At 35.5% G+C, this 25,071-nt stretch overlaps 1 protein-coding gene across 6 annotated transcripts in view; it reads left to right on the top strand.

Moving 5' to 3' along the window:
- Positions 1-24,852, top strand: part of PHTF2 (putative homeodomain transcription factor 2) — a 59,408-nt gene extending 34,556 nt beyond the window's left edge. For 5 of the 6 annotated variants that reach the window (XM_085039862.1, XM_085039839.1, XM_085039846.1 and 2 more), the window contains 13 exons: positions 51-216; positions 888-1,052; positions 5,973-6,174; positions 7,263-7,421; positions 10,206-10,424; positions 12,302-12,430; positions 13,606-13,878; positions 14,952-15,083; positions 16,053-16,139; positions 17,274-17,429; positions 19,235-19,330; positions 21,629-21,754; positions 22,495-24,852. In XM_085039862.1, the coding sequence (XP_084895988.1) occupies positions 51-216; positions 888-1,052; positions 5,973-6,174; positions 7,263-7,421; positions 10,206-10,424; positions 12,302-12,430; positions 13,606-13,878; positions 14,952-15,083; positions 16,053-16,139; positions 17,274-17,429; positions 19,235-19,330; positions 21,629-21,754; positions 22,495-22,515 (1,931 nt within the window). In that variant the 3' untranslated portion in view covers positions 22,516-24,852. The remainder of the gene's footprint in view (positions 1-50; positions 217-887; positions 1,053-5,972; positions 6,175-7,262; positions 7,422-10,205; positions 10,425-12,301; positions 12,431-13,605; positions 13,879-14,951; positions 15,084-16,052; positions 16,140-17,273; positions 17,430-19,234; positions 19,331-21,628; positions 21,755-22,494) is intronic. The other variant, XM_085039868.1, reaches the window with a different exon arrangement.
- The last annotated feature ends 219 nt before the right edge of the window (positions 24,853-25,071 follow it).

Below are 25,071 nucleotides of genomic sequence, written 5' to 3'. Positions count from 1 at the left end.
AGTTGGCCATTTCAGACACTAAATTCAACTTCATTTCCCTTCTTTTGCAGTTGCTGCTGTAGTGCTATTCTATACAGCCCAAAGCCCACATAATATACCTCTGACTGAAGTCATTGGGCCAATATGGCTCATGTTGCTCCTTGGGACTGTGCACTGTCAGATTGTTTCAACACGAACTCCTAAGCCACCTCCCAGCACAGGGGGTAAAAGAAGAAGGTATAGTCTGTGTTAAAGTACTTTATCCTTTAGGATTGTTAAACTACTGTAGAGAATGTGCATGAAAAAATGTGGAGTTTTACAGTCTGTGCTTTGCTAGAGATGAGAAATTGGTGCTTTGTTTTTATTTGAAACTTCAAAATGGGTGCTTAATTGGTGCTCTTTAACTTCTATGCATTGACTAATTTATGCAAAGTTTTATTTGAATTTTAATGAATTAAATTTGACATTTTGTTGCAAAACAGTTATCTGAATAGTGGTGGAATGACAATGTTTATATTACTGCAAATTTAGTTTTATAACTCTGGCTAATGATCGGTAGGAAGTATATGTTAAAGGAGATGCTCTTGGAAATGTGGAATTTAAGTCTTCCAAGCACTCTACTGACTGTGGTTTGGCTACAGTGAATTGAATTGTCCCATTAAAATGGGAAACATTGCAGTAGTGAATTTTGTAGGTCTAAGCCTCTTATAATGAAATCTATTTTGTGTTTAAGTATTATAATAATGAATGTGTCATGCTTTTTTATTAAATGGAGTTTATTAAATTGATATGACAAAGCCTTAGCAAAATACTTTGAAATCTTGCTTGTTTTTGCATGCTTAAACTGCTGAATACTAGCAGATTGCACTTACAAAGCTACCTTCCCATTTTAATCTCTTCTGATGAAGGAAATTAAGGAAAGCAGCACATTTGGAAGTACATAGGGAAGGAGATGGCTCTAGTACCACAGATAACACACAGGAGGGAGCAGTGCAGAGCTACGGTACAAGCACCTCTTGCAGTATTGGCGCTGTCTTCAGAGATATCTGGCATGCTGCTTTCTTTTTATCAGGGTTTGTATTTATTCAAGGCTATGTATGTGTTAGAGATGCACTATCCCTTTTCTAATTAAGTAAATATTGATGTAATGATTAAACTTCTGTTGATCTAGTTTTTGCTCTTAATAGCAAACTCATCTAAGTATTTAAAAATGTGTTGTTTCTTGACTTTTGTGACTGCTGATGCAATTCAATTTTGAAAAAAATATTGAATCGTCATAGAATAATTTGGGTTGGAAAGGACATTAAAGAGCATTTAGTTCTCCCCCCTTGGCATAGGCAGGGGATGCTTCCACTAGACCAGTTTGCTCAAAGCCCCATCCAGAGTGGCCTTGAAGACTTCCAGGGATGGGGCAGCCACAGTTTCTCTGGGCAACCTGTTCCAGTGCCTCACCACCCTCACAATTAATGATTTCTTCCTAATACTGAAAGCTAACCCCATGCTTTTGCTGTTTAAAACCATTGCCCCTTGTCGTGTCTTTACACACTCTTGTAAAAAGTCCCTCTCCAGCTCTGGAAGTGCTCAAATGTCTCCTGGAGCCTCTTCTCCAGGCTGCACAACCCCACTTCTCTCAGCCTGTCCTCACATGAGAGGTTCTTCAGCCCTCTGGTCATCTTCTTGTCCCTCTGCAGTCGTTCCTACAAGCCCATGTCATTCTTATGTTGGGGGCCCCAGAGCTTAGCACGGTGTTCCAGGGGGGAATCTCACGAGAGCAGAGTGCAGAATTAACTTCTAGTTAAATTATATTTGTTGTAGGAGTACACTGTGTAAGTTATCAGGAAGAAAACCAACTTAGTTCCTCAGTTTTAATCCAATGACAAAAATTAAACTCTTTAATTTTACTTTTATTACATTACCTTCTTATTACTCCAAGAGAATGCTTATTGAACTCTGTCACTGTCATCAAGTCACACACTTTCTGAAGGAAAAACCTTCAGGATTCAAATAAACACAGCATTTAGTTTATAAAAAATGTCAAAGATATATTTTGTAAAGGTTGGAAGAAACATCTAAACCTGTTAGATTTGAGAGCTGGTTTGGAAATGATCAATCTGCTGATTGGGCAATTAAAAAGTTTTTAAAAAAAACATTCCATAGCAGGATGTATCTAAGATGTGCTATGCACACAGCATTTGAGTGATATATATCAGCATTTATTAACAAGAGAAAATATACTCCTAAAGTAGTATTAAATTGAGAAAAGGGATAATGCAAGTTATTACATTGATATTTTGTTGTGCATGCTGCATTGTAAATACAGCAACACTAACATGTCTGTCAAACCTGTGATATGTGCTCTTAACCACTGGTAAAACTTAAGTTACATTCTGGGAATATCTACTTGAAACCTTGGACAAGTTGTAAAAATGTTTAAAAATATTGTAAGAGGAGAGTTCATTTGACTTTTTCCTGTGTGGGTTAAGCCTCTTTGATAAACTGTGGGTCATAGTGATAGGCACCAGGGCTGTTCTTTGGGGCTGAGGGCATTACTCTCTGCTATGTTTTAAGTGTAATCTTTAAACTATTGAATGTTTTCCCTTCATTGAAGATACTGATCTGCAAGAAGAGTATTGGAAGATGAGTTTTTTTTTCCCTTACCTTTCCTGCTGTTGGGCTCAGAGTATTTTCAGTTTAGAAGGGCTGTGTGGAACTTATCCTAAAGACTTGTTTAAACCATTTAATGAGCGGTATTATGTGTATATATATAGATGTTAAGCCTCCATGATGGCAACTTAGTATATACAGTATCTTCAAAGGAAAAAGAGCACAGAGTGACTGAGAATGTTGAAAATAGCCCTTAGTCCTTTGTTACCCCTTCAGTTGCAGAGGCACAGTTGTTTGTATGTCTGGAGCCATATAAACTTGTCCAGATGAAAAATAGCCCCTTTTTTTCCCCCAGGGGAACATGCAGTTCAGTTTCTTAATGTAATTCTTTTTGTGGTAATGCAAACAGTTTTGTCAGCACAATGGAATGGCAGAGTGGGGCTGGGAACGAGGAAGCAAGAGCAGTGTGGAGTACATTGACTGCTTGGTGATGTTGCTTAAAGAAAATCTTATGAAATCTCAGTGCAAGGAAGCTTCACAGCTACACCTGTTCTGTTTCTTAAGACATATTTGAAAGCTCTTTAGATAAGCATGTTAGAATGTCTCATATAGAATATCTCATTAGTGTTTATTTTCAGCAGTTTTTCACTTATATTGAGCTTTGGCATACGATTTTCTGGAGCTTTAAATGTAGGTCATAAATACATGATTTCAAAATAACCTCAGAAATTATTTTTCTGTGTTATGGCTGGACCCTGTGTGCCTAGACCATTTGCCTATGCTCCGATCTTTGGTAATCTATAACTGTGTTCAATAAATATCCTTTGGAGTGGCAGAACTCAGTCTGACTTATAAATTATAATTCTAAACATTAATCCAGCACAGGGGCAATTTAGAAAATATTACTGATAAGTTTCACTGGAAAAGAGGGCAGTGTCCAAATAGGTGATTAGTTCAGAATGTACTACTGGTTTGGGTTTTTGCTCTGCGTGTGTCCTTCTCCAATGGAAACCTTCTAACTTCTCCAAAAGTTTTGCGGTGGGAACAGAGAGGAGAGTTTTTGTGATCAACCCCAGGGAAAATACATTGAAAGAAAACTTGAGAGTGAAAATGCACAGTCCTCCATAAACTTTATTTAACTCTTCCTTAATATTTTCTCTGGCTAATGCATGACATTGTATTTATTCTTGGTGTTGTTTATCTTGCTCTAAATACTTTTAGTAAGAGCATAAAATTGTAAAAGTTGATTAAGGATGTATGTATAGTAATTCCAGAAAACTATACATTTTTGTCAGCTAGGGATATAATGTTTGTGTTTGTTACTGTTTTGTTTCATTTTTCTTTTAAACACATGCACAAGAGCTTGACTTTAAGCCCAAATGTATGATTTTCTGGCTTGAGGCTTATGCTTAAATTTAGGGCGTCTTACAAAAAAATAAGTTTGGTTTCTATGTTATAACCAAATAAAGACTTCAGTCAAGCTCCTTTGTGCTCAGAATGAGCCTTAGTTGATACCAGGCAAGTAGCTTTGGTCTTGCAATTTTAGCACTCATACATTTCTTGAGTAGTAAAATCCCATTTGAAAAAAATTATGCATACATGCATATGTTCTTTCTTTATCTGTCCCTATTCAACTCTTTGAGGCTACTTCTTCCTCCTAGCTTTACAGTTTCATATAAAATGTATAAAAAACTTCTCAAATCAAACTTGGAAGAGTTGTCCCATTAATCCACTCCCACTTGTGGAGGAAGCGTCTCTGACTGGATCTGTGTGTATGTGATGAGAATTGCATTTACTTTTACACTGAGAGAAATTATTAAAAAATGCTGGTGAATAATGAATTACTAATTGGCCTATCTGGATTACTCCTCATTGCAGATAATTTAATATTAGTGCTACTTCCTTAGTACTCACTACTGACTTTACTGAAACCTATTATTTTACAATGAGTTGCCACTGAAAGGCAGTTCCTTTGCTTTAAAAGAAATAAAAATGATAAATTTTTTCCTAGGTAGGGTGAGGAAATGAAATTAACTATGGGAAAGGAAGATGAAACACCTTAGTAACATTGTCTCTTCTCTTGATTATTTTTTCTGCATTCCTTTATTCCATTATTCCATTTTTTCTGTATGCCACTCTTTTGTGAGCTGAATTGGTCCTCTTTGGATTTTTTTCTGTTTTATCCATCTCTCCCTAGCCATGTTTTGTGTTCAGGACTCCCCTTTATATGTGGGATACCTTATCTTGAAAGGAATGTGAGGCGACTATCCAAATTCTCCCAATTTGTTTGATGTACATATTAAAGAGGAATTCAATCTTCTGCTGTGTAATCCAAGCCCTCACAGAATGCCTCAGTCCTTAAAGAGAAAGGCAGTGCATATTCCCTTACAGGAGCACAAGATCAATTGAACAGATTCTTGATAGTTCTGTGACCTATGCCCGGTAATAAAAATAAAATATTTTGGAAGCCTTGCTTATAACACTTTCCTCTTGTCTTCTCCCCACTCCTTCCCCACCAAGCATTTTGAGAATCTAAAAAACCAAAATCTAATTTACTTTGACAGTACAGAAGCTTAAGAGAAGACTGAAAGTCCTTGTCACTAAGGTAGCAAGCTGCTATTCATCTCCATTCCTTCATCCACTGCACTTTCTAGTTAGTGAGCGTAATAATCCAAATGTTGGCTTTGAGAGAGCCTTCTTGCATTAGATAGTTTTGCTGCTACATCTACTGTCTAGGAAAGGGCCTTGATTCTAGAGGATATTATGGGAGACTGTTCACCAGTGTAAGTAGCTTCAAGATTCTGTCCTTTAAAAAACAGCTCAATTGGTATGTTTGTAAGAGATACCAAAAAACATTGCCTGGGTGTTAGTGGGTAATACAGAAAAGGGTAGATCCCTTTCTGTTTAGTAGGGCTGTCAGTAAGCAGAGTGTATTCAAAACAACACCAAATATCAGTGTAAGAGTACTGAACAGCATGTTTGTTTGTGGCTTCAGGAAATTTCATGCTTGCTTTAAATTAATAATTATTAAAGCAACTTCTAGCATACTTTTTTTTTTGTTAAGATAGAGGCATTTCTCATTCACATTTGAGGCTTGTGGTTCTGCTATTGCTAAAGCTTCTGTGAAGTTTTAGTTTTAAAACAGGTTTCCTTTTCTTTCAGTAGCTAATGATATACATTTCTTTCACACACTGACAGTTTATTTTGTAACAATTTTAGGGAAAGTATTATTTAGAAGATAAAATAGTTACAAATATGGCATCAAATGTTAATATTGTTTGCGGACATCTTAGTAAAGCTAAAACGTGTTGAGAGGAATAAGCAGGATTTAGACTGGGAAATAATTAAGAGAATAATAAATTTAATATATGTATTTGTTTTAAATACAGATCTAAGAAAGCAAAAAACTCAATAGATAAATCCACTGAAACGGATAATGGCTACGTGTCCCTGGATGGGAAGAAGGCAGGGAAAGGCAGTGAGGAATGTGTTCAGGGCCATGAGCGGCGGTGTGAAGTGATCAGGCCAGAGGAGACAGGGTGGAGCCCTTCCCCAGTGAGAGATGCCTTGGGCAACCACAGTCATCACAAAGTAAGTGTGTTTGTTGCTTTTTGTGGTGCTTTTGATGCATTTTTATCTGCTTTATTATTAAAAATACTTTAAAAATTAAATCAGGCTTAGGGTCCTGGCGCCAAAAATTACAGTGAGTTGTCTTACTTCATCATATTTCTGGCCTTTCCTTTTTCTTGTAGCAGGATGGTGTTTAAACATTCTTTGGTGTTCTGTATTTCAATGCACAAATTTGTATTCTATGTTTTATCTGTGGGTATTTCCTTACCAGGTAAATGTTCCATGCCTTCTCTAATAGTCTAGGTATCTATGGTCTGCCTCTCTGCTAAAATGGAACAAATTGTAGATTGTAGATTACTGACGGGTTGTTATTTTAAGGTAATTCTGTGCATTTACCTGTGAATCATCTTCCTTTTCCTTTTTTTGGTTTTTTTTTTTTTTTTTAGTTGATCTGTGTAGAAGATGAGGAGAGCAGGATTTCCCTCCAAATGAAATAGGCAGGACTATAGTGAGGAATAGGAATGAGAGAAGTAATAGAGTCATTACAGAATCATAGGAAGTGATCATGGGAGAAAGCAGGACTTTTAATTTGTTTGGGTCTTATTATCTCCTGGATATCCTATATTCAAAGTAACACACATTAATGACCTCAGTATTCAGCATGCAATCTCTAAGCACTTTATCCTTGTAAGAAGTGGTAAAAGTTTACTTTGTACTGTATGTGTTGATAATTCAGTGTTCTACTGTTATTTTTGATTGATTGGTTTCGATTTTTTGGTTTGTTCTCTTTTCAGATGTTGATATGTTTTCTCTAAGCCTTTCTTGGCATGTTCAGTTTATGAAAAATCACATTTAAAATAAGAATGTCATGATCTTTCTTGAGGCTAATGTGAGCTAGACCTTCCTTTGAAAAATTGTTTATTTTGATGTTACAATTTCTATTCCATAATTCCTGCTGTGCCAATTACTTTTGTGTCTTGAAAATGCATTAACATGTGTTTTAACTGAGCATAGATACAGAAGTTGTAGAAAGAAATTTGATTTCAGTAGTTGAGAACAAGACTTAGCAATATGACTCTGTCTTACTAGTACTATATTTCTTGCATAAGGATACTCACAGGACTGTGACAAATTTATCAGATGAAGTTTCTAGTGAGGAAGGGCCTGAAACTGGCTATTCTCTACGTCGCAATGTGGAACGAACTTCTAGTGATTGTACACTTCGAAACAGGAAATCTCACCATTATAAGAAACACTACCCTCTGGAGGTATGTTCACTTCTATTGCTTCTGCTCTGTAATTTTGTAGAACCTCTTGACTTCTTACTGAGTAGGTGTGTTGAGCAAGCAGCTTTTGTGTGCTTGGTTGCTGGCTGGAGTTAAACTATGACCTTTCCTCAAATGGTTTTTTTTTTCCCTATACTGGATTTTGGGAGTCTGTAGATTGGAAGTAATGCTAGTAAGGAACAGATTTCTTTTTTTATTTTTATTGCTGTTGTTTAATGACAGTGTTTTGAAATTAAGAGGTTTTAATTTAGTTTCTTTGAGCTTCATCTTATTTTTCAATTTGTTATAAGGAGCCTAAAATATGTTCTGTAGATTTTGCATGAGGTTATGGTAACTCTGTTGCTGTCTCATGACACCAGTTATCTCCTTTGGATATTGGCTATGTTACAGAAAGAGTAGTAATTGGCAGTATGCAAATTTTTGGCCTGGTACTGCTCCTGTTTCTCTCCATTTCGTATTTTAGATTCACTTGCTTTCATGTGGAGAAGTGTGATTCACTCTGAGTTTTAATTTCCTTGTGTTTGTATAACAATAATATAAAATCTTGGTTTGAAATATTAAAAAAATTAATGCATAAAAATACCAAAATTTTAAGAGACATGATGACATTACAGCTTAGAATAGGGGATTTTATAGATTCCATATCAGCAGAACTCTTAATAGTAAAGACTCAGACATTGAAAGAGAATGGGATATCTTATTGTGGTTTATTCATTTTTTTAAAAAAATTATGCCATTTTGCTAGTGGTTTGCAAATTCCACAGATATGGAATGCTTTTTAAAGGCTGTATTGCCCTTTTTTTCACTCAGGCTGAGTGAAGAGAATGAAGAGTAAAATCAGCACTGACAAAAGTCTACTGACAGATGGGTTTGGTAGGCAGAGTCTCATGAGTAAACTCTCTACTTCATACAAGAAAAGTCTCTTGGAAGGATTCAGATATTGCTTGCTCTGATCACAACTATAAAGGCTTGAAGTTCGTGCTTTGCATTAAAAAAAAAATCTTTCATAGATTTCTCATAGACTTTTGTTAAACAGATCCCGAATATTAATTGATTTAAGCGTTTAATGCCTTGTGCATGTGTGGTTTGTGCTAATGGCACTGCTTGTTTCACGTCACAGAAGATGTCCCTTCACTGTGAGCTTGTGCAGCCAGAGTGCTTCACCAGAGCAAGCAGAAAGACACTATCACAGTTGAATCTTTTGTTTTCCAGCTTAAATATATTTTCTCTTTCATAGAGTGCTTCAAAGCTAGGGAAGGCTTTGTAGATACCTTCAGAAACTAACAGGACAAAATTTAATCCATGTTTAGCTCTGACAGTGCTGGTTTGCACTTACTCCCTGTGCACTGATCTGACTGATGCAATGAAAGAGGAAGCTTTTCTCTCTTGCTACCAACTCTCCTCCCCCACACCATTACAAAGGAAATGAAACAATAGATTTCAAATCAGTGAAAGCTTTCTTTGTATTTAAAAAAAATTAATTAGTGAAGTCAGTGGATATACTCTCAAATTCTGTCCTGCATTTTCTTTTATCTTCATGTGTATATGTCTACTTAATTGTTGTTAGAGCAAGCTTTTTTGATGTTCTTAATTAACTTCAGGCCTCACTGGTACCCAGTAGTGACTGCCTTCTATAAATATCTTCTTTTTTTGCTTTTTAAGAGAAAAACAACTTCAGACTCTTTCTGAATTGATGTTATCCCTCACTTTGTAAAAGATGGAGAAAGCATTCAGACCAAATTTTTTGTAAACATTTCTTTACAAAACAGTTAACATAAAATACATTAAGTGTGGTTTTCAGAAAGAATGAAGAACATTTCTTCAGATAGTAATGCACTATGAATCATATTAAGTTAGTATGTCTGCTGAAACATTGCTTAATTTTTTTTTCAGTGTAAAAAATTGTATTTGCTCTCAAGAGAAATTAGTAGAAAGAAATAAACTTTGTGTTAAGAATGGAAATTGCCAGAGGATGGTAATGAGTAGGCTGGTACTGCTTTTAATACTACACCCCTGTCTTGCAGAAAATGGATTCTGTTTATTGTAGAAAGTAGTTAAAAACTCTGCATTGTTGTTCTGAAGACATCATTAGATTGTTTCATGACTATGTGCTGAGAGATTTAGATGTCCCAAACTTAAGATTTTTCTTTCTTTATCTAAGATCTAGATAAAATTTTACTTTATTTTACTTGTTTTTCAAGTGCCGTTTGTTTAAAACAATTAAAATTTTATGTATAACTGTGCAGATCACACATAATCCTGTCATCAGTTATGTGTACCCTTGCTTATTTTTCCCCTCTATACCTTATGCATTACTGTCTTCAGACAAGCTCACTCTGAGAAGGTATGCTAGTAGCAGCAAAGTGATTTTAGGGGACTTTGAGAGTCAATTGCTCAGAAGTTTGAGATACAGCTGGAGTCTGTGGCTTGATAATTGCTGTTAAATTCTATCCTAATGAGTTCTAAAAAATCTGTAAAATAGTTATTTCCTTTTAATAATGAATAGGATTTGATTCTTACGTGATGCCCTCCCCAGCAAAGCAGGGACCATGGGCTGTTGCTTTTTTGTACAGTGCCTTAAAATGTGCAACCTCCTGGAGACACCTACAATAAACAGCCAAGTCTTTCTGATGAGAAAGATAATGGATTGGAACCTGAAAATCCAGATAAACCCAGATTCACTAATTGGAACTTTATAACTCCTCTGCCAGGAAACCATGTAGATTAAAGCAGCTGCAATAATTCCAGGGGGTGTTTCTGTTTCAGGATACACCTAAATCAGGTACGAGCTGCAGTTCTCGGTGCTCCAGCTCCAGACAAGACTCTGAGAGTGCAAGGCCAGAGTCAGAAACTGAAGATGTGCTGTGGGAGGACCTCTTACACTGTGCTGAGTGCCACTCGTCCTGTACCAGTGAGACAGATGTGGAAAGCCCTCAAGTGAATCCATGCATGAAGAAAGAATACAGAGATGACCCATTTCATCAGGTTGGTATCCATCAGTTTTGGTTTTTTTTGCACTACACACAAGTTCAGTGTTAGCTGCTTTATCATATGTCACAGAAGGCCTGGGAGGAAGACCAACATTAAGTGGAAGTAACAAAGCTGAAGTGATTTAATAGAATTAAAACAAGGAAAACTTGATTTCTGCTACGCAGTCATTAATGTCTCAAATGAAGAGGGTATGGCAATATATCAAAATAGCCTATAGAATATTTGAGTGTTTGAATCTTAATTCTAGTTTAGGGCAAGTACTGATTGATTTAAGTTTCCTCTGTGACAGGTGGTTCTGTTTGATTGTTTATTTTTCTGTTTTTACCCCTCTTTTTGTTTTGTTTATATTTTGTTTAATTTTTTGTCATTTGGGTTTTTGTCTGTTTTCCCCCTTTTATTTTTCTCTAGTGGCATTGCTTTTTGTAAGCACTTATCAGACATCTTTCTGTTTGCTTATTTAAAAATGTATATATAAGAAAAGCAGACAGAAAAATAACATGCATATATCCAATGCTTTATATATATAATATCATGTGTGTATTATACATGTCTAAATTCGATTCAGTTATATTTTTTTTTACCTTAATGTTAATAATACCAATTTGGATTTCACGCAGTCTTTTTTTTATTTCTAGTTCTTCCTGCTTGCATTCCATAAAACACTAAGCCTTGGAGTAGTGAGTTGAATTACAGTGTATATATATTGACTTGAGGATTTATATTGACTTGACCAGTTGAGAATTTTTCTATTTGGTTGCAGATTGTAATTTTTTTGAGTTTCAGCTCCTGGTGTTGATACTCCCTCTAGAGGGAGAGCTTGGAAATCTGTGGTTAAGAAAAACCTGCAACAAATATTGACACTATTTTAATAATATAAATAATTTTTTCTTTATCCAGTGGAAATAAGAAGGAAGATAATTGAGTACTCAGCAGATTGCAAAGATTTCAGATCAATACTTACAAAGCAAGCGATAAAATGAAAATAAAAGCTTTACTTTGAATCAATGAAAATTAAAATCTAAAAATAATAGCATGCCCTTGCCCCTGCCAGCACCACCTCTTACAGCAGTGTGATGCACACAGTGCCAGGTGACTAAAGCTGAGAGCAATTTTAATCTCCTGAGTGGGAGAGGAGGGAGACAGGGCTGAGGAAAGTCAAGAAATGACCACAGTAGAACTTGTCACCTCAACATTTCTCCATGTCCTTTAGTTCTCTCTTGGCTCTGTGGTTTGAGAAAAAGCCCTAAGTGCATTCAGTAGATTAGCCTGGGATTGCTTGCTCTTGAAGCTGCTGTATTGATTAGAGACCTACTGCTCTGAGTCTGGCCAGGTACAGTGTGCACATGGCAGTCTTTATCCACAGTAGGGATTGTGAAGGATACAAATGTCATTAAGAGCAAATAAAAAGAAATTGTCTCCCTTAGGCTTAACTTGAGAAGAGGGCTTTCCCCCTGTTAGGGGGAAATAAATAATAATAATAATGATAAAAAATTCATTAAATGTGTCAGAATTAAAGCTAAATTATAAGTAGAACTTTGTTCTCATATTTCTCTCTTTTTTGATGTGTTTGAGTGAAAAAGAAGTCAAATCCTTAATCACATTAACTCATCACTATTAGAAAATGGAGCATGGAGGAGAGATCTCTGTTCTCACAGCTCTTTCTTGGAAAAGAAGGGGCTGATTTGGAGGAATGAGGTTAACATATAGTAGATGTAAATAGTACATAGTAATATTTGTCTGTCTAAAGTGTTTTGGTTTTTTTTGGCTTTTTTGTTTTGTTTTGTTGTTGTTGTTAGTATATTGCTGGCAAAGATATATTGACATGAAAATAGATTTTCAATTCTGATGGAAGACATTCCTTTCTTTCCCAGAGTCATTTGCCTTGGATCCACAGTTTGAATCCAGGACTAGAAAAAATAAGTGCAATTGTATGGGAGGGTAATGACTGCAAGAAAGCAGATATGTCTGTGCTTGAAATCAGTGGTATGATAATGAACAGAGTGAGTATTTGTTTTACATTTTGCCAATACTGTATTTAGAAGTCTCAGAACTACCAAAAATAAGCTTGGTTTATGGTTGGGTATTTTTTTTTTGTTTAGCTGGTTGTGGGTTTTTTGTTTGCTTTTTTGTTCATGTTATTGTTTGTGTGTGTTATTCACATTATTCTGTGGTTTACATCAGTCTGATTTACATGTTACTACCAGATTAAAGAGCTACCAAATCTGCAGTGTTGGGACAATAAAATATGTTAGCATTGTTAGGTGCTTGCTCAAATAGCCAAACTCAGTTTTTTTGATACCTGCTGTGAATATTGGTGTTTATCTCCTTAATTTCACTGAACAAGTAAATTATTGGGTTAGGAATATACAGATCTGAGTATCTGGATACTAAAGTTAGGATTGGAAAAGAATGCTTTCCTCTTTAGGAAGCAAACATCTAAGAGGGTGGATGGGATGTCTCACTCGTCCTCCCTCCTTTTTCCTAGTACTCCTCTTCAGGAAACAGTTGGAAATGCATTTAATTGATGTTGTGCTCTTTTTCAATATAGACAACGTGGGTATTTTGTAGAGTTGGTCATAAAATCCTAGCATAGCTGAAGAAAACTCACTAGTTCTGACAAGTTGATATTTACTCTCTCCAACTTGTTAAAAAACAACTTATTCACAAACCTAGTTCTGATCTCTGCCTGGCTCAGACACTTCACAGGTTTGGATGCAATCCACAGCAGATATAAACTTAGCAAACCAGAGCCAGCACAGCAGAACTCAGTCCTGTCTGCACTGTAAACACTTCAATTCCACTAAAAAGGATAAAATCTAAACCAAAACAGCAATAGGACCAACAAACAGGATCCAAGCAGCATGGATTAGCCCACTTGGCTAATTCAGCATTCATTGAATTTTTAATGCAGGAATATGCACTGGAGTTTAACTGCAGTGTTTTATTGTTGGGTTTTTAAATACTTTGTCTTGTTTGGTTCCTGTGCATTAAGTGCTCTTTGAGGACTTCCTGTTTTTCTAATAGCAAAATGGGAAGATGATTGAAGTTTTCATATAATATATCAGATTATAAGGTGTTCTTAGTGATAAAATAAAAGCATTAATATTTTGTTTATTGAATTAATGACAAAACTATTCCAAAATTAAATATATACTTTGTTTTCTTTTGGTTTTAGGTGAACAGCTATATACCAGGAATTGGTTATCAGATTTTTGGAAATGTCATATCCCTAATCTTGGGTTTAATGCCCTTTGTCTTTCGACTTTCCCAAGCTAAAGATTTAGAACAACTAGCTGCTCATTCTGCCACTGAACTTTGCATGACTGCATTTGGATCAGATGGAGACCTTCTGGTTCTCTCAATGGTTATTATAAGTTTCGTGGTCCGAGTCTCTCTAGTGTGGATTTTCTTTTTTCTGCTCTGTGTAGCAGAGAGAACATATAAACAGGTATGAACAGCAAACCAAGAGACTTCATCTGAAGCAAAACAAGGTTTAATGTCCGTATTTTTTGACTTGGTGAATATTTTAAACTTGTTTTCTACAGCACACTGTGAATCATAGGTCAGTGATGACAAACACTTCAGTGGGCCTATAGTTCAGGAGATGACTCAGTTCCAGTGGACTGAAGTCTCTGTAGCTAGAAGGTTTTTTTTGTTGTTGTTGTTTTTTGTTTTTTTCCTGGAGAGAATTTCTGAGGGAGAATTGGCTCAATATATTAACTCAACGCTTAGTCACATCCCAGTTTGTCTCAGGTTTATTCAAGGAGAAGTAGTTTCAAGAAAAGAAAACTATAAATTTCCAGTTTTCATTCAAAACCTTTAGATTCATAGAATCCTAGAATGGTTTGGGTTGGAAGGGACCTTAAAGATCATCTAGTTCCAAATTCCCCTGGACAGGGACACCTTCCACTTGACCAGTTTGCTCAAAGCGCCATCCAACCTGGCCTTGAGCACTTCCAGGGATGGGGCATCCAAAACAATTCTGTCCTGCTTTGTGGTTGGATCAGCTCTGTGGCTGGAGATGGTGAGAGCTGCTCTCTGAAGTGGTACACCATTGCTTGCTACTGAAATTCAGACTTCTAAGAGAACAGTCTTACTAGCTGCAGAATATAGATACTTCCTGGTCTTCAAAAGAAACATTTTTATACTCTCTGTTCTCAAATGATAGTAAAAATATGTGATGTAGTACAGTAGAATAGACCTAGTTCTAATAATGATTTCTGTTGAAAGGAACTGCTATGGTATAGGTGCTCTCTAATGCAAATCATTGGCAGGTTTTGAGTTTTTTCCCAAAATTTAAAGAGCATAACTGATCTGTTGTCTAAAATTTGAAGAAAAGAACGCAAAATGTTGCTAAATTTTGTTAATCATTAGAACATAGAGACTTTTAAATTGTTTTAGTGTATTTATACTGGGACATTGTACATTACTTTGATATATTTACTGAAGCCTTTCCTCTTATTTTTTAGTACCTCTGACAATCAATTAGCAGTTATAGTAATTTTTTTTTCTTCTCTGCAGAGGCTACTTTTTGCCAAACTTTTTGGTCATCTAACATCTGCCAGAAGGGCAAGAAAATCAGAGGTTCCTCACTTCCGCTTGAAGAAAGTGCAGAATATAAAAATGTGGCTTTCTCTCAGGTCCTATCTAAAGGTAAAATAATGTATATTTTTGCTTTAATAAGATTTTAACACATCTAATAAATTTTAAACATTTAAAAATAATGTATGTTTATGTTCTAACATGAAATATCTCCTATGCTGCTGATGGAAGGTTGGTATTGTAGTCTGAGTATCTCCTCCCCTGCACTTACTAGTCATGCATATGTCCCATATATGCTTCATTTTAGTGACTCTGGACCAGCAGTGCCTGCAGGCAGACAGATTTTGAGAAAGTTAATGTTTGGTTTTCATCTTGGATTAAAGCATGAGTGCATTCAGGTTGGAGTCTTAGTAATGCCAACTGAAAAGTCGTGTGAATATGTTGGGTAAAAAGTGACCACTTGTAGGCTAATACTGACAATATCTTATTGTGAGAGTCTCATCAGTTGCTGTCATTAACACAAGGAATTTATAAAACAAGACAGTTTGTATATTTGTGCTGTGAGTATATGTCTGCCAGGTGAAGCTGGTAATTATGCCCAAGTGTTATCTGTAAGACATTCTGATCCCTGGCATCTCCTATCAGTAGTTTTTACAAGCAGGAAAAGGTTTATGAAAACATTAAGGAATTATGGTGTGGAGGCTGGAGATGTGGAAAGCAGGAGCTATAAGTGAACAAAATTGAGTGTGCTGCTGGTGGGGTAAAAGGAAAATAGTATCACTTGGTTAATAGAATGTAGTTTTAATGTTTTAAATTTCCCCATAAGGTAGCAGCATTGTTATGGAGAGGATGTCTTCCCTGTTTTCCTCGCAACCACATCTGTATATTCCACCTTTTCCTGTGCCACCAGCAACATTTGTATAATAATGTGGCTAACAAAAAAGTGGTCAGAGGCAGGTGCAGAGGGAACTGACCCAGCTGAGAAATAACCAGTGAAGAACAGTGTGATTCCAGCTAATTATGGTAAATATCAGTGTTGGTTGGGTTTCACTCACATGTGTGCATATCCTGTATTTTCAGCGTCGAGGTCCTCAGCGCTCAGTGGATGTAATAGTTTCATCTGCCTTCCTGCTGACCATCTCAGTTGTGTTTATCTGTTGTGCACAGGTGAGGAAATCTTGCTTACATAGAAACAGCCATGACTTAAATAGTTTTTGAAACAGTTTTGAGTGCCTTTGGCATGGCGATTTCTAGTAAGTTAGAAGACCCCAGTGGAAAATCAGTAATAACCATTACAGCTTTTCAGAATGGTGCTCCATTTTGTATTGTTAGTTTCAGTTAGTTGAGAATATTTTTCTGTAATAGCTAAAGAAACATATTTGTAGCAACAAATTCGAGGGCTGGGCAATCACCAGTGGTGTGGAGTCTAACGAGAGCAAGTGGTGGATTCTGCACTTGGGCCAATGTGATTCTTGGGGGTGTCCTGTGCAGGACCAGAAGGATGATCCTTGTGGGTCCCTGCCAACTCAGGATATCCTATGATATCACTATTATTTTTCAAATCTGTGTCCTCCTTTATTTTTCACTGTGGTTTTTGGAAAATTTTTTTTCCTCGTAACATTTTGCATCAAAACACAATTCTGCAGAGACAGTTGCTAATGACCTTGGTTGATGCTTTTTGTGGGAAAAAGGCTTGTTGGCTATATTTGCCTGCCCTCTAGTGGAAAATCTTTTAGTAAGCAAATCTATATTTAAACAAGATTTCTAATGCTTAAGACTTGTCTTTGAGCTTCCGTTTCAAAATACAGAGGAGCTTCTGAATTGCTTCTGGCTGTATTTTCTTTCCAGTTTCTTCCCTAGTTAACTCTTGTGTTTGCTTGGTAGCTAACTATAATTATTTTATTAAGGATATAATTTAGCAGTAACTCTAAGGTAATATTTCATATATTTGAGGGTGTATTTTGCTTTTTATCCCATGTAGTGTCTTTGCAAGTTTGAACTTAAGTTCAAGTTTGAGTTTAAAATTGTCAGAGTATATCTTTTTCTATTGCTTTAGGAATATGAAAAAGAGTCTAAATTCTGATTTAGCCTTTCAGAACACATCTTTTCTCAGACCTCATATCTTTGATACAGTATTGATTTAAAATTATTATTCAAAGGTTTTATATGCCTAAGAGTCTTCCATATATTTATTACTGGGAAATGTTTTCGAAGTTGTGGAGATATGTAACTGTTTTCTTGTATTGTAATGTAATTATTATTCCAAATTAAATTTGGTTTTTTTCTCTTTTTTATTTTCAGCTGCTTCACATGCATGAGATCTTCCTTGATTGTCACTACAACTGGGAACTCATAATTTGGTGCATTTCTCTAACTCTTTTTCTTTTAAGATTTGTTACTCTTGGATCTGAAACAAGTAAAAAGTACAGCAATACCTCAATATTACTTACTGAGCAGGTAAGAATTTGCATAGACCTATATTTTTATATCTAAACAACTCATTCATCTGGTAGGTTGGATGCTTCATGGAGAAGATGAAATTGCAAATTCTACTTTTGCCAGCAGAGTTCCAGGTACTTCTGTGTGCTTTGTATTCAACCTCTGAATTTCATGATTAGGAGTCATGATGGGAAACTAAAATGGATTTTTTTGACTGTATGCTGTTTGCTTGTAATTTTTCAAGTCCTTCTGAAAGTGTTTTTAATTGGTCTCATGAATCTGTGAGCAAAATAGAATGCATGGTCTGACCATAATTGTCATCTGCCAGTTTTGAGTCTCAAAATAGGTGTGGTAGATGGCTGTGCATACACACTCCTCTCCTAATTTTTAATTATATACATAAAAAATTAAAAATATATTATTTATATATAATTTATATATAAATATATATAAACAATATATATAAAATATAGAAATAAAAATATATAAAAATATTATATAAAATGTTTGTAATTGAAATTAAGGAAATCATTAAAGCTCTTAAAGGAAATTTGAACCTTCCTAGGGTTTTCAGAGTAGCTAATTAGAGCCTTAATTCTTGGTTTTGTCCTGCTTATAAATCTTGAATTGTTGAAATCAATAGTTTTATATTTAAAGATTGGAATCTCTTTGCCTCTGAAAGCATAATTTTTCTTTAAAATGCAGTAGTAACAGATAGTTCAGGAGCTTAATATGGCTTGGAATATATTAGGCATAGGCTTTGATTTTTGATCTGTAACTTACAGTGGCCTTTTTAGGGGAGATCTGATAATATTCAGTTACTTGTTTTAGATGTCTGTGGCCCTTCTTTCAATAACCACCATACAACAAGGTGGTTAAATATATCATAGCATCATGTGACATCACTTTCTTTCTGCAGCTTGGTGTCATTGGCAGGACTACTTCAGCATGTTGCTGAATTGTTCATTTTTTATTTTGGAGGTTGTCATCCTAAAATAATAAGTTAATGGCTTTTCAAGACATTTTTTCCTTTGATTTGCTTTTGTTATGCAATAGAAAAGAAAAAACTAGTCTTTGTCTGGTTTAGGGTATCAGAGATAGGTTGTTTGAGAAAGAGAGATGATGTTTCAAAATTGCTAAAAGGCCAAAAAAGAACTAATTTGAACTCTTTAACTTTCTCAGAAATAATGACCTAAAAAAGTCTGCACCACAGAAGTATTGAAATGTTTGATATACTGTTCTCCTACAGCAATGAAGAGTTTAATAATTTTTCAAATATTTCAAGGCACTGGAAAGATTGATTTTCTGCACTCAAGGTGCTCATGAAGTACTAAATTATACTAGAATCTTTTAAAAGAAATTACACTTTAGCAGAATTATGTTTTAGCATTTCAGTCTGTTCAATAACTTCTGGGGATGTTAAGCCTTGTAAGGTCTGCCTACTAGTATAAGAACCTTCTGGGGATGAATTGTCAAACCTCAGGCAGCTCTTGAATAAGGAAAAGAAATTATGTAACCCTTACCTATGTGGTGGGGTTTTTTGCGTAATTTATAGATCAGACTAAACTTTAAAGTTGGTGCTATAATAATGTCAAATGTAATTTGTTGTATCATAAAGCATTGGATTTTCCTATGGTGCTAAGCCAGTACGTGTTCTAAAATATTAAAATGAAACAAAAAAAATGTGCTTGCTTGCAGAAATGTCATTGAAGTTTTGTCCTATGGCTGCTGAGTAATCACTTTGTTGAAATAGTAAATATTTCCAAATTAATTTCTTTAGATTCTGAGTAAGTGCTGATACTTGCATTTTTGTTTTAAATCAGATAAACTTGTACTTGAAAATGGAGAAAAAGCCTAATAAGAAGGAGGAACTGACACTAGTGAACAATGTTTTAAAGCTTGCAACTAAGCTGTTGAAGGTAAGAATTAAAGTAATATTCCCATATTATAAAAAAGAAGTAGAATAGATTGGTTAAAGAGTCACTTGTGTGACTTCTGCAGGGAGTAGGGTGTGCTTTGGTTTAAATTTGCCCTGTATCTCTTCCACAGTGATGCTGCTTGTTCATGCACTGCAGTCTGTTATGTTGCTATCATTGTGGATTGCAAATTATTGCTACATCCAGTAAGATTTATTTTTAGCAGTATATTAGCAGTGTGAGAGAAGGTAGTTCAGGGTGGACAGGATGATGAATGCTTGAGAAATAAATGATGCAATTTTATTGTCTGTTTTGAGTGTCACTATAGGGGTGATTTAAGACTTTGTGGCCTCACTCTACCACACACTGAATTCTGGTCCCTTAGCCTGTTGATTCCCATGTGCCAGGGAACAGTCCCTAAAATGAAGTTAAAGCTCTGTTTAATTTGGCTAGCCAGTAGCTGAGATCAGAGGATTTCTTCTAGTTAGCTGAATAATTCCCCCCACCAGCACACCTTGGACAAGCTGTGTGCTGATCCCCTCATCTCAAAAAAGATATGGAGCACTTTCCCTGAGAGGACTGAGAGCTGACAAAGCAGCAACTCAAAAGTTGTGCTGCAGCAATAAGGAGAGCCTGACTAAGTCAGTGACTGTCTCCTGGTGTAAGAATAAGGGACAGCAAAGCTTTTAGGACCTGGTTGTGGAGCAAACAAAAGGAAGCATTCTCAGTGCATCAGGTGGTCAGAGGACACTGGGGATGCAGAAAGGTTGTCTGGGTTCAGGGAGAGACTGGGCAAGTAGAACAGGCAAAGCCCAACAGCTTCAAGGTGTCATCTGATGAGCTGAAGTGTTTGTGTGCTGTGAGAACGTGGGTAGGCTGGATGCAGATCAACTCTTGATCTGAGTAATTTCTGTTTTTTTCTTGCTCTTCTTGGGCTTTTGAAAAAAATGTTCATGTTTTACTCTTGCCAGAAGTGTATTGACTGACAGGCTTTTCCAATGGGGGACTTGGCTTTTGGGGCACAAATGCCAGACCCAGGCCATCACTTAGTTACTGTGAGAACATACCCAAAAATGAGATGTCCAAGCCACCTTCCAGGAGCTTTAAATAAATTCTTGGCAGTTAGTGAGCAGCTCAACTATGTATTTCATGCCCAGTAGCTGAATGGGCTTGGGGTTTTTTAAATTTGATTTTGGGTGGTTTTGATCTTTAAACTTTTATTAAAGACTGGATTCTGTTGAATATTCTTACTGTTTTCTTACTCACAGAACTGGTAAGATGAATCCAAAAACTAAAAACTTTTTCCTTAAAGAATTTCTCTGCTCTCCTTCTTAGAATCATATCCTTTGTGTCTTTTGTATTTGCAGCTGAGTTTTATACCACATTACATCTAAATGAGAAGGTTGTTCATTTTTATTTCACCTTTTTTGAAAGAAGAGTCAGGGCTTTGAAATGCTTTTTTAAAAAAGGGTTTATGAGGCCCTTTTCAAGGCCCAGGATGTAATACAGGAGGGGGATGAAGATGAATTTAAAGCTAGAAAATATAAATGACCAAAGCAGTGATATCTAGTAGACTTTATATAATCTATTCTTATATTTTAAAACTTACTTCCTTCCTTTATGTGGCACATTTCTCGGCCAGAAAAGTTTGGGTGATTATATTCACACACCAATAACTGAAAACTGGTGAAATAGTTTCTTTGTTCAACTTTTGTTGCAGATTAATTTGGGCTAGTTTTTTGTTCCTTCCAATAAAAAAGTAAAATATTGGCAGTCAAATTATTAATATTATCTGTTTTCCTTTATCATCCTTTTCTGGCTATGTTGATCAGCCATTAGTCTCAAAATTAATGGAAAGGGAAGGAAATTGCAATAGGAAAGACATTTTTAAAATTTTCATAGTTGTGAGGTAGTCTTCTGTCATTATGGAAAACCTTTTTTTTTTTTGTGGTTCTGCTGTCTGTCAGTTCTTTCAACACTGAAGGTAATTTCTGGAAAACTAAGGAATTCTAAAATGGTAGCACCTAGGTCTTTATTTTCTTGGCTTCTTGAGCAGATTGGTAGATGCTGTACATGGGTGGCCTCCAATTTTTTGAAGGGTTATTTAGACAACAGCAGTCAACAGTCAGTTAATGTGGTAAATATTTTCCTACACGTTGTGTTTTTATATGTAGAATAATAGGAGAATGTTTTACTCCACTGGGACTTGAAGACTTCATAAAGTATCTTAATATTGCTCAATAGATATATGAACAAAATCCCCTTTTGTTTTTTAACAGTGCTGTTGTTTTGCATTATTAGGAACTGGACAGTCCCTTTAGGTTATATGGGCTTACAATGAATCCACTGCTTTATAACATCACCCAAGTTGTCATCCTGTCAGCTGTTTCTGGTGTCATCAGTGACCTGCTTGGATTTAATCTAAAGGTAAATACTTGAGAAGCATCCTTTTTTTCACCATGTTGTCATAGGTGGATCACATATTGTAGCATAGCTAATTCTTAAGTGGGCTAACTAGTAGATTTATTGTTTGAAAACGGTTATTCAATTCTTAAATTAAAGCTATATCAGAAGAATAATGATGTATTTGTCAGAGCAGCACTTTACACTTTTTTTTTCATTTTGGGGCTTTGTAACTTCATTTAGGACACTTAATTACAAGAATTCTTTAACATAAATACAGAGAGATTTATACACACAAATACAAGACCTTTCTTAACTCTTCTTCCTATCCCAGACTTGATTTCTCTCTTTAATTCCTCACTGTTGACTCTGTAGCTGTTTAAGGGAGGCAGACAGAGCAGGCTGTGCTTGTCTTGCTCTGCAGTGAAGTATTGCAGTAGAAATGGTATTACTGTAACTACAGTTAGTTTGTCATGGCTGAAGGACTGTGCTTAGATCCTTCCCTCTGACCCCCTCTGAGCTACAAACTCTGGAAACTATTTCAAGATTCAGGTTATGAGGCACAAGTTTGTAGTTGTCACAAAGCCCTTTGCTTGCCACTGAGTTTGCTTACATCTACTATCTTTTACCTGCTAGAAATAAATGGATGTAAAATGTGTTTTGTGTCATTAGAATGTGCAGTAAATGCTGTGAGAAAAAAATGTGGTGGTATTGCAGTTCTGGAAAACAGAAATAATTTGATGTACTGCTCTAATTTTTTCCAGCTCTGGAAGATCAAATCTTGACAGTATAGAAAGAAGATGAAATAACACAGTGTTACAGAAAAGCTAATTGATGGACAAAACTGCCTCACAGCAGCCACTGAATCTGTATTTCAGAAGCTACAACCTCTACAAGGAAGTCATTTGGAAAACTGAAGTGTTTACATCTGTCTTGTGCAATCTTTGTATTTATTTCATCTTCTCACTGGTTTATGTTCATTTTAGTTGACATTTATGTTTTATTTTCAAACTTACTTGCTTAGTTTTGGAAAGGGTCAGATTTAGGAAGGGTCAAAAACTGTGTCTGAGAATTTGAAATCCTGAAAATCAATTACACTAAATTGCTCTATCTGTTATTAAAGCTGAAGCCAATGCTGAACATTTTTAGTTACCAGTAACACTATATGGAAGTAATTTGATTTTTGATAGTGTGGTAAAATTGCTTAGAATATTTCATTTGCACCAGCCATTTATGAGGACAACATCAATAGATGTTTGGTTGCAATAGAAAAGTGAGACACATTCAAAAAATAAAGTACTGACAATACAGTATGACAGGTAGCAGAAATGTTTTATATTACTATTAGAAACAAGTGGAAATTTGTAATATTTTGAGTAATTCCAGGATCTAAACTCATATAGGCTGCAGTTTAAATATCCTGGGATATTAGAAAGGTATTATATAAGAAGTCAACAAGTGTTCTTTGATAACACACTTATTAGAGCAATAATTGTAAATGGTTACCATGCTGTATGATATTTTGATAAAAATTAAATATTGTATTTATTTGAAATACTGGGCTGTTCTGCGCAGCTCTGACTGTGCATGTGCACTTTTTATTGTTACTTTTAATGAGAAACTTTATACATATAAATGTATATTAATTGGAATATATTATGGTGAACTATGGAGCAGTATGTATTATATGTTGAAGTTGAATATTTAAACAAGCAAATTATTTACTGGTGAAAGGAATGCTTTGAATGACTGAGCAAAAGATAGGTAGATGCTCTCCTCTTGTACACTATAGTATATGCCATTCATACCACATTGAAGTTTAAGAACAATTAAACACAAAGAACAAATTGCTCTGGTGAGCAGCAGAGCTCACAAGGCCTGGAATTTGGCAGGTTTGTGTCTTGAAATAACTCCCATTCCTCCCCAGCAGGTGTCATTCCCTTGTGCTTTCTGCTGGGCTTTCCAACACCTCTCCCTCTGCCTGCTGTCCCTGCCTCCCACAGGGACCACTCATACTGACTCGTGGTTCTTCCGTGGGACAGAAATAATGTGTCCATCACTGTGGAATTAAGTATCTTGCAACAAACTTTCCTTCTCTGAATTATTTTGGGAGGATTAATACCACCAGGCACAAGTATTCTTACATTTGATGTTTCTAAAATACTGACTTCATATTGAAAAATGACAAGTAATTTGGTGACAAGAGTCTGCACATTGCACTGTGTGTGCTAATCTTCAGAATCTTGAAAGCTTGGAAGTATTGAGTCTTAAACTTATGTGGTATAAAAATATTTTTATATATAAAGCAACACAAACAAGCATTTTGTATTTTATTTGCCTCTGTACTAATGTTTAATAATGACCAAAGTGCATTCTGGTTTTTGGAAGAATGTATTACTGGAGCTTTAAGAACATACTATATTTAGTTTCTCATGTGAAAACTTCAGCTGCCTCTGATCTGTTTCTCCTTTCTCTGTTGTTTGACGTTGGGATTGTTTTTAAAAATTAAGTACATTTTATACACAGTTTTTTCCAAATTATGGTACAGACCTACACAGAACTTAATTTTGCACAAAATATGTTAAAAGAAAAAAAAAAAGAACAGCAGGAGTTCTATGGGTGATAAAAGATAAGGCTGTTGCTTTTTACAGCCTCTCATTATTACAAAACCATTCTTTACTCTAGAGTGGAATTATTTTTAGAAATGTGAAATAGTGAATATATGGCTTTCATTACTTCTAAAAAAAAAAGGAGAGAGAAAATATTGCGGTTTGGGTTGAAGGTGAAATTAGTTTAACCATGTATACCTCAGCAACTAGCACTGTGCTGGATTGTTGCACTAACAAACGGCGGCTTGGGGAAAGTTAAACATTTGTGAAATGAAATAAAAAATAATGAAATCCTTTATTTGTTACCCTTAGGTATACTCATTATGTTAAAAATGAGAGAGGTTTATTCTCCATCCCTCAATGTGGAAAGTCCAGTATAAGAATAGAGGCAAGTAGAAATATGGCAGATCTTGCGTGTTAACTGTTATTTTTTGCCATGTGTTTTGTAACTGAAAGTGTGATCAGGCTTGGAATAAAGCTTTCTATGGTTGATGGTAAAAAAGAAAAAAAGAATGCAGTAAGCTGTATCTTTTAGTCATGTCCAGCATATTTCTGTGTCTGCCTGTTTTGATTTAAATCCATATATTCTATTTAAATAAGCACATTTGGGAAAGAAAGCTGCTCACGGAATTCAAATGATATAGAAGATCATGTAGAGCAACACAAGTTAAAGTAGAGGTGAAACACAGAAAGATACTTCAATAATTTGGTAATTCTTCATGTTACCTTCTG

The sequence above is a fragment of the Lichenostomus cassidix genome, chromosome 1Aa (assembly GCF_008360975.1).
Source record: "Lichenostomus cassidix isolate B80296 chromosome 1Aa, HeHo_3.0, whole genome shotgun sequence".
Taxonomy (NCBI): Eukaryota; Metazoa; Chordata; class Aves; order Passeriformes; family Meliphagidae; genus Lichenostomus; species Lichenostomus cassidix.
The sequence above is the reverse complement of the archived record's forward strand: the minus strand, read 5'-3'. Positions and strand labels throughout refer to the sequence as shown.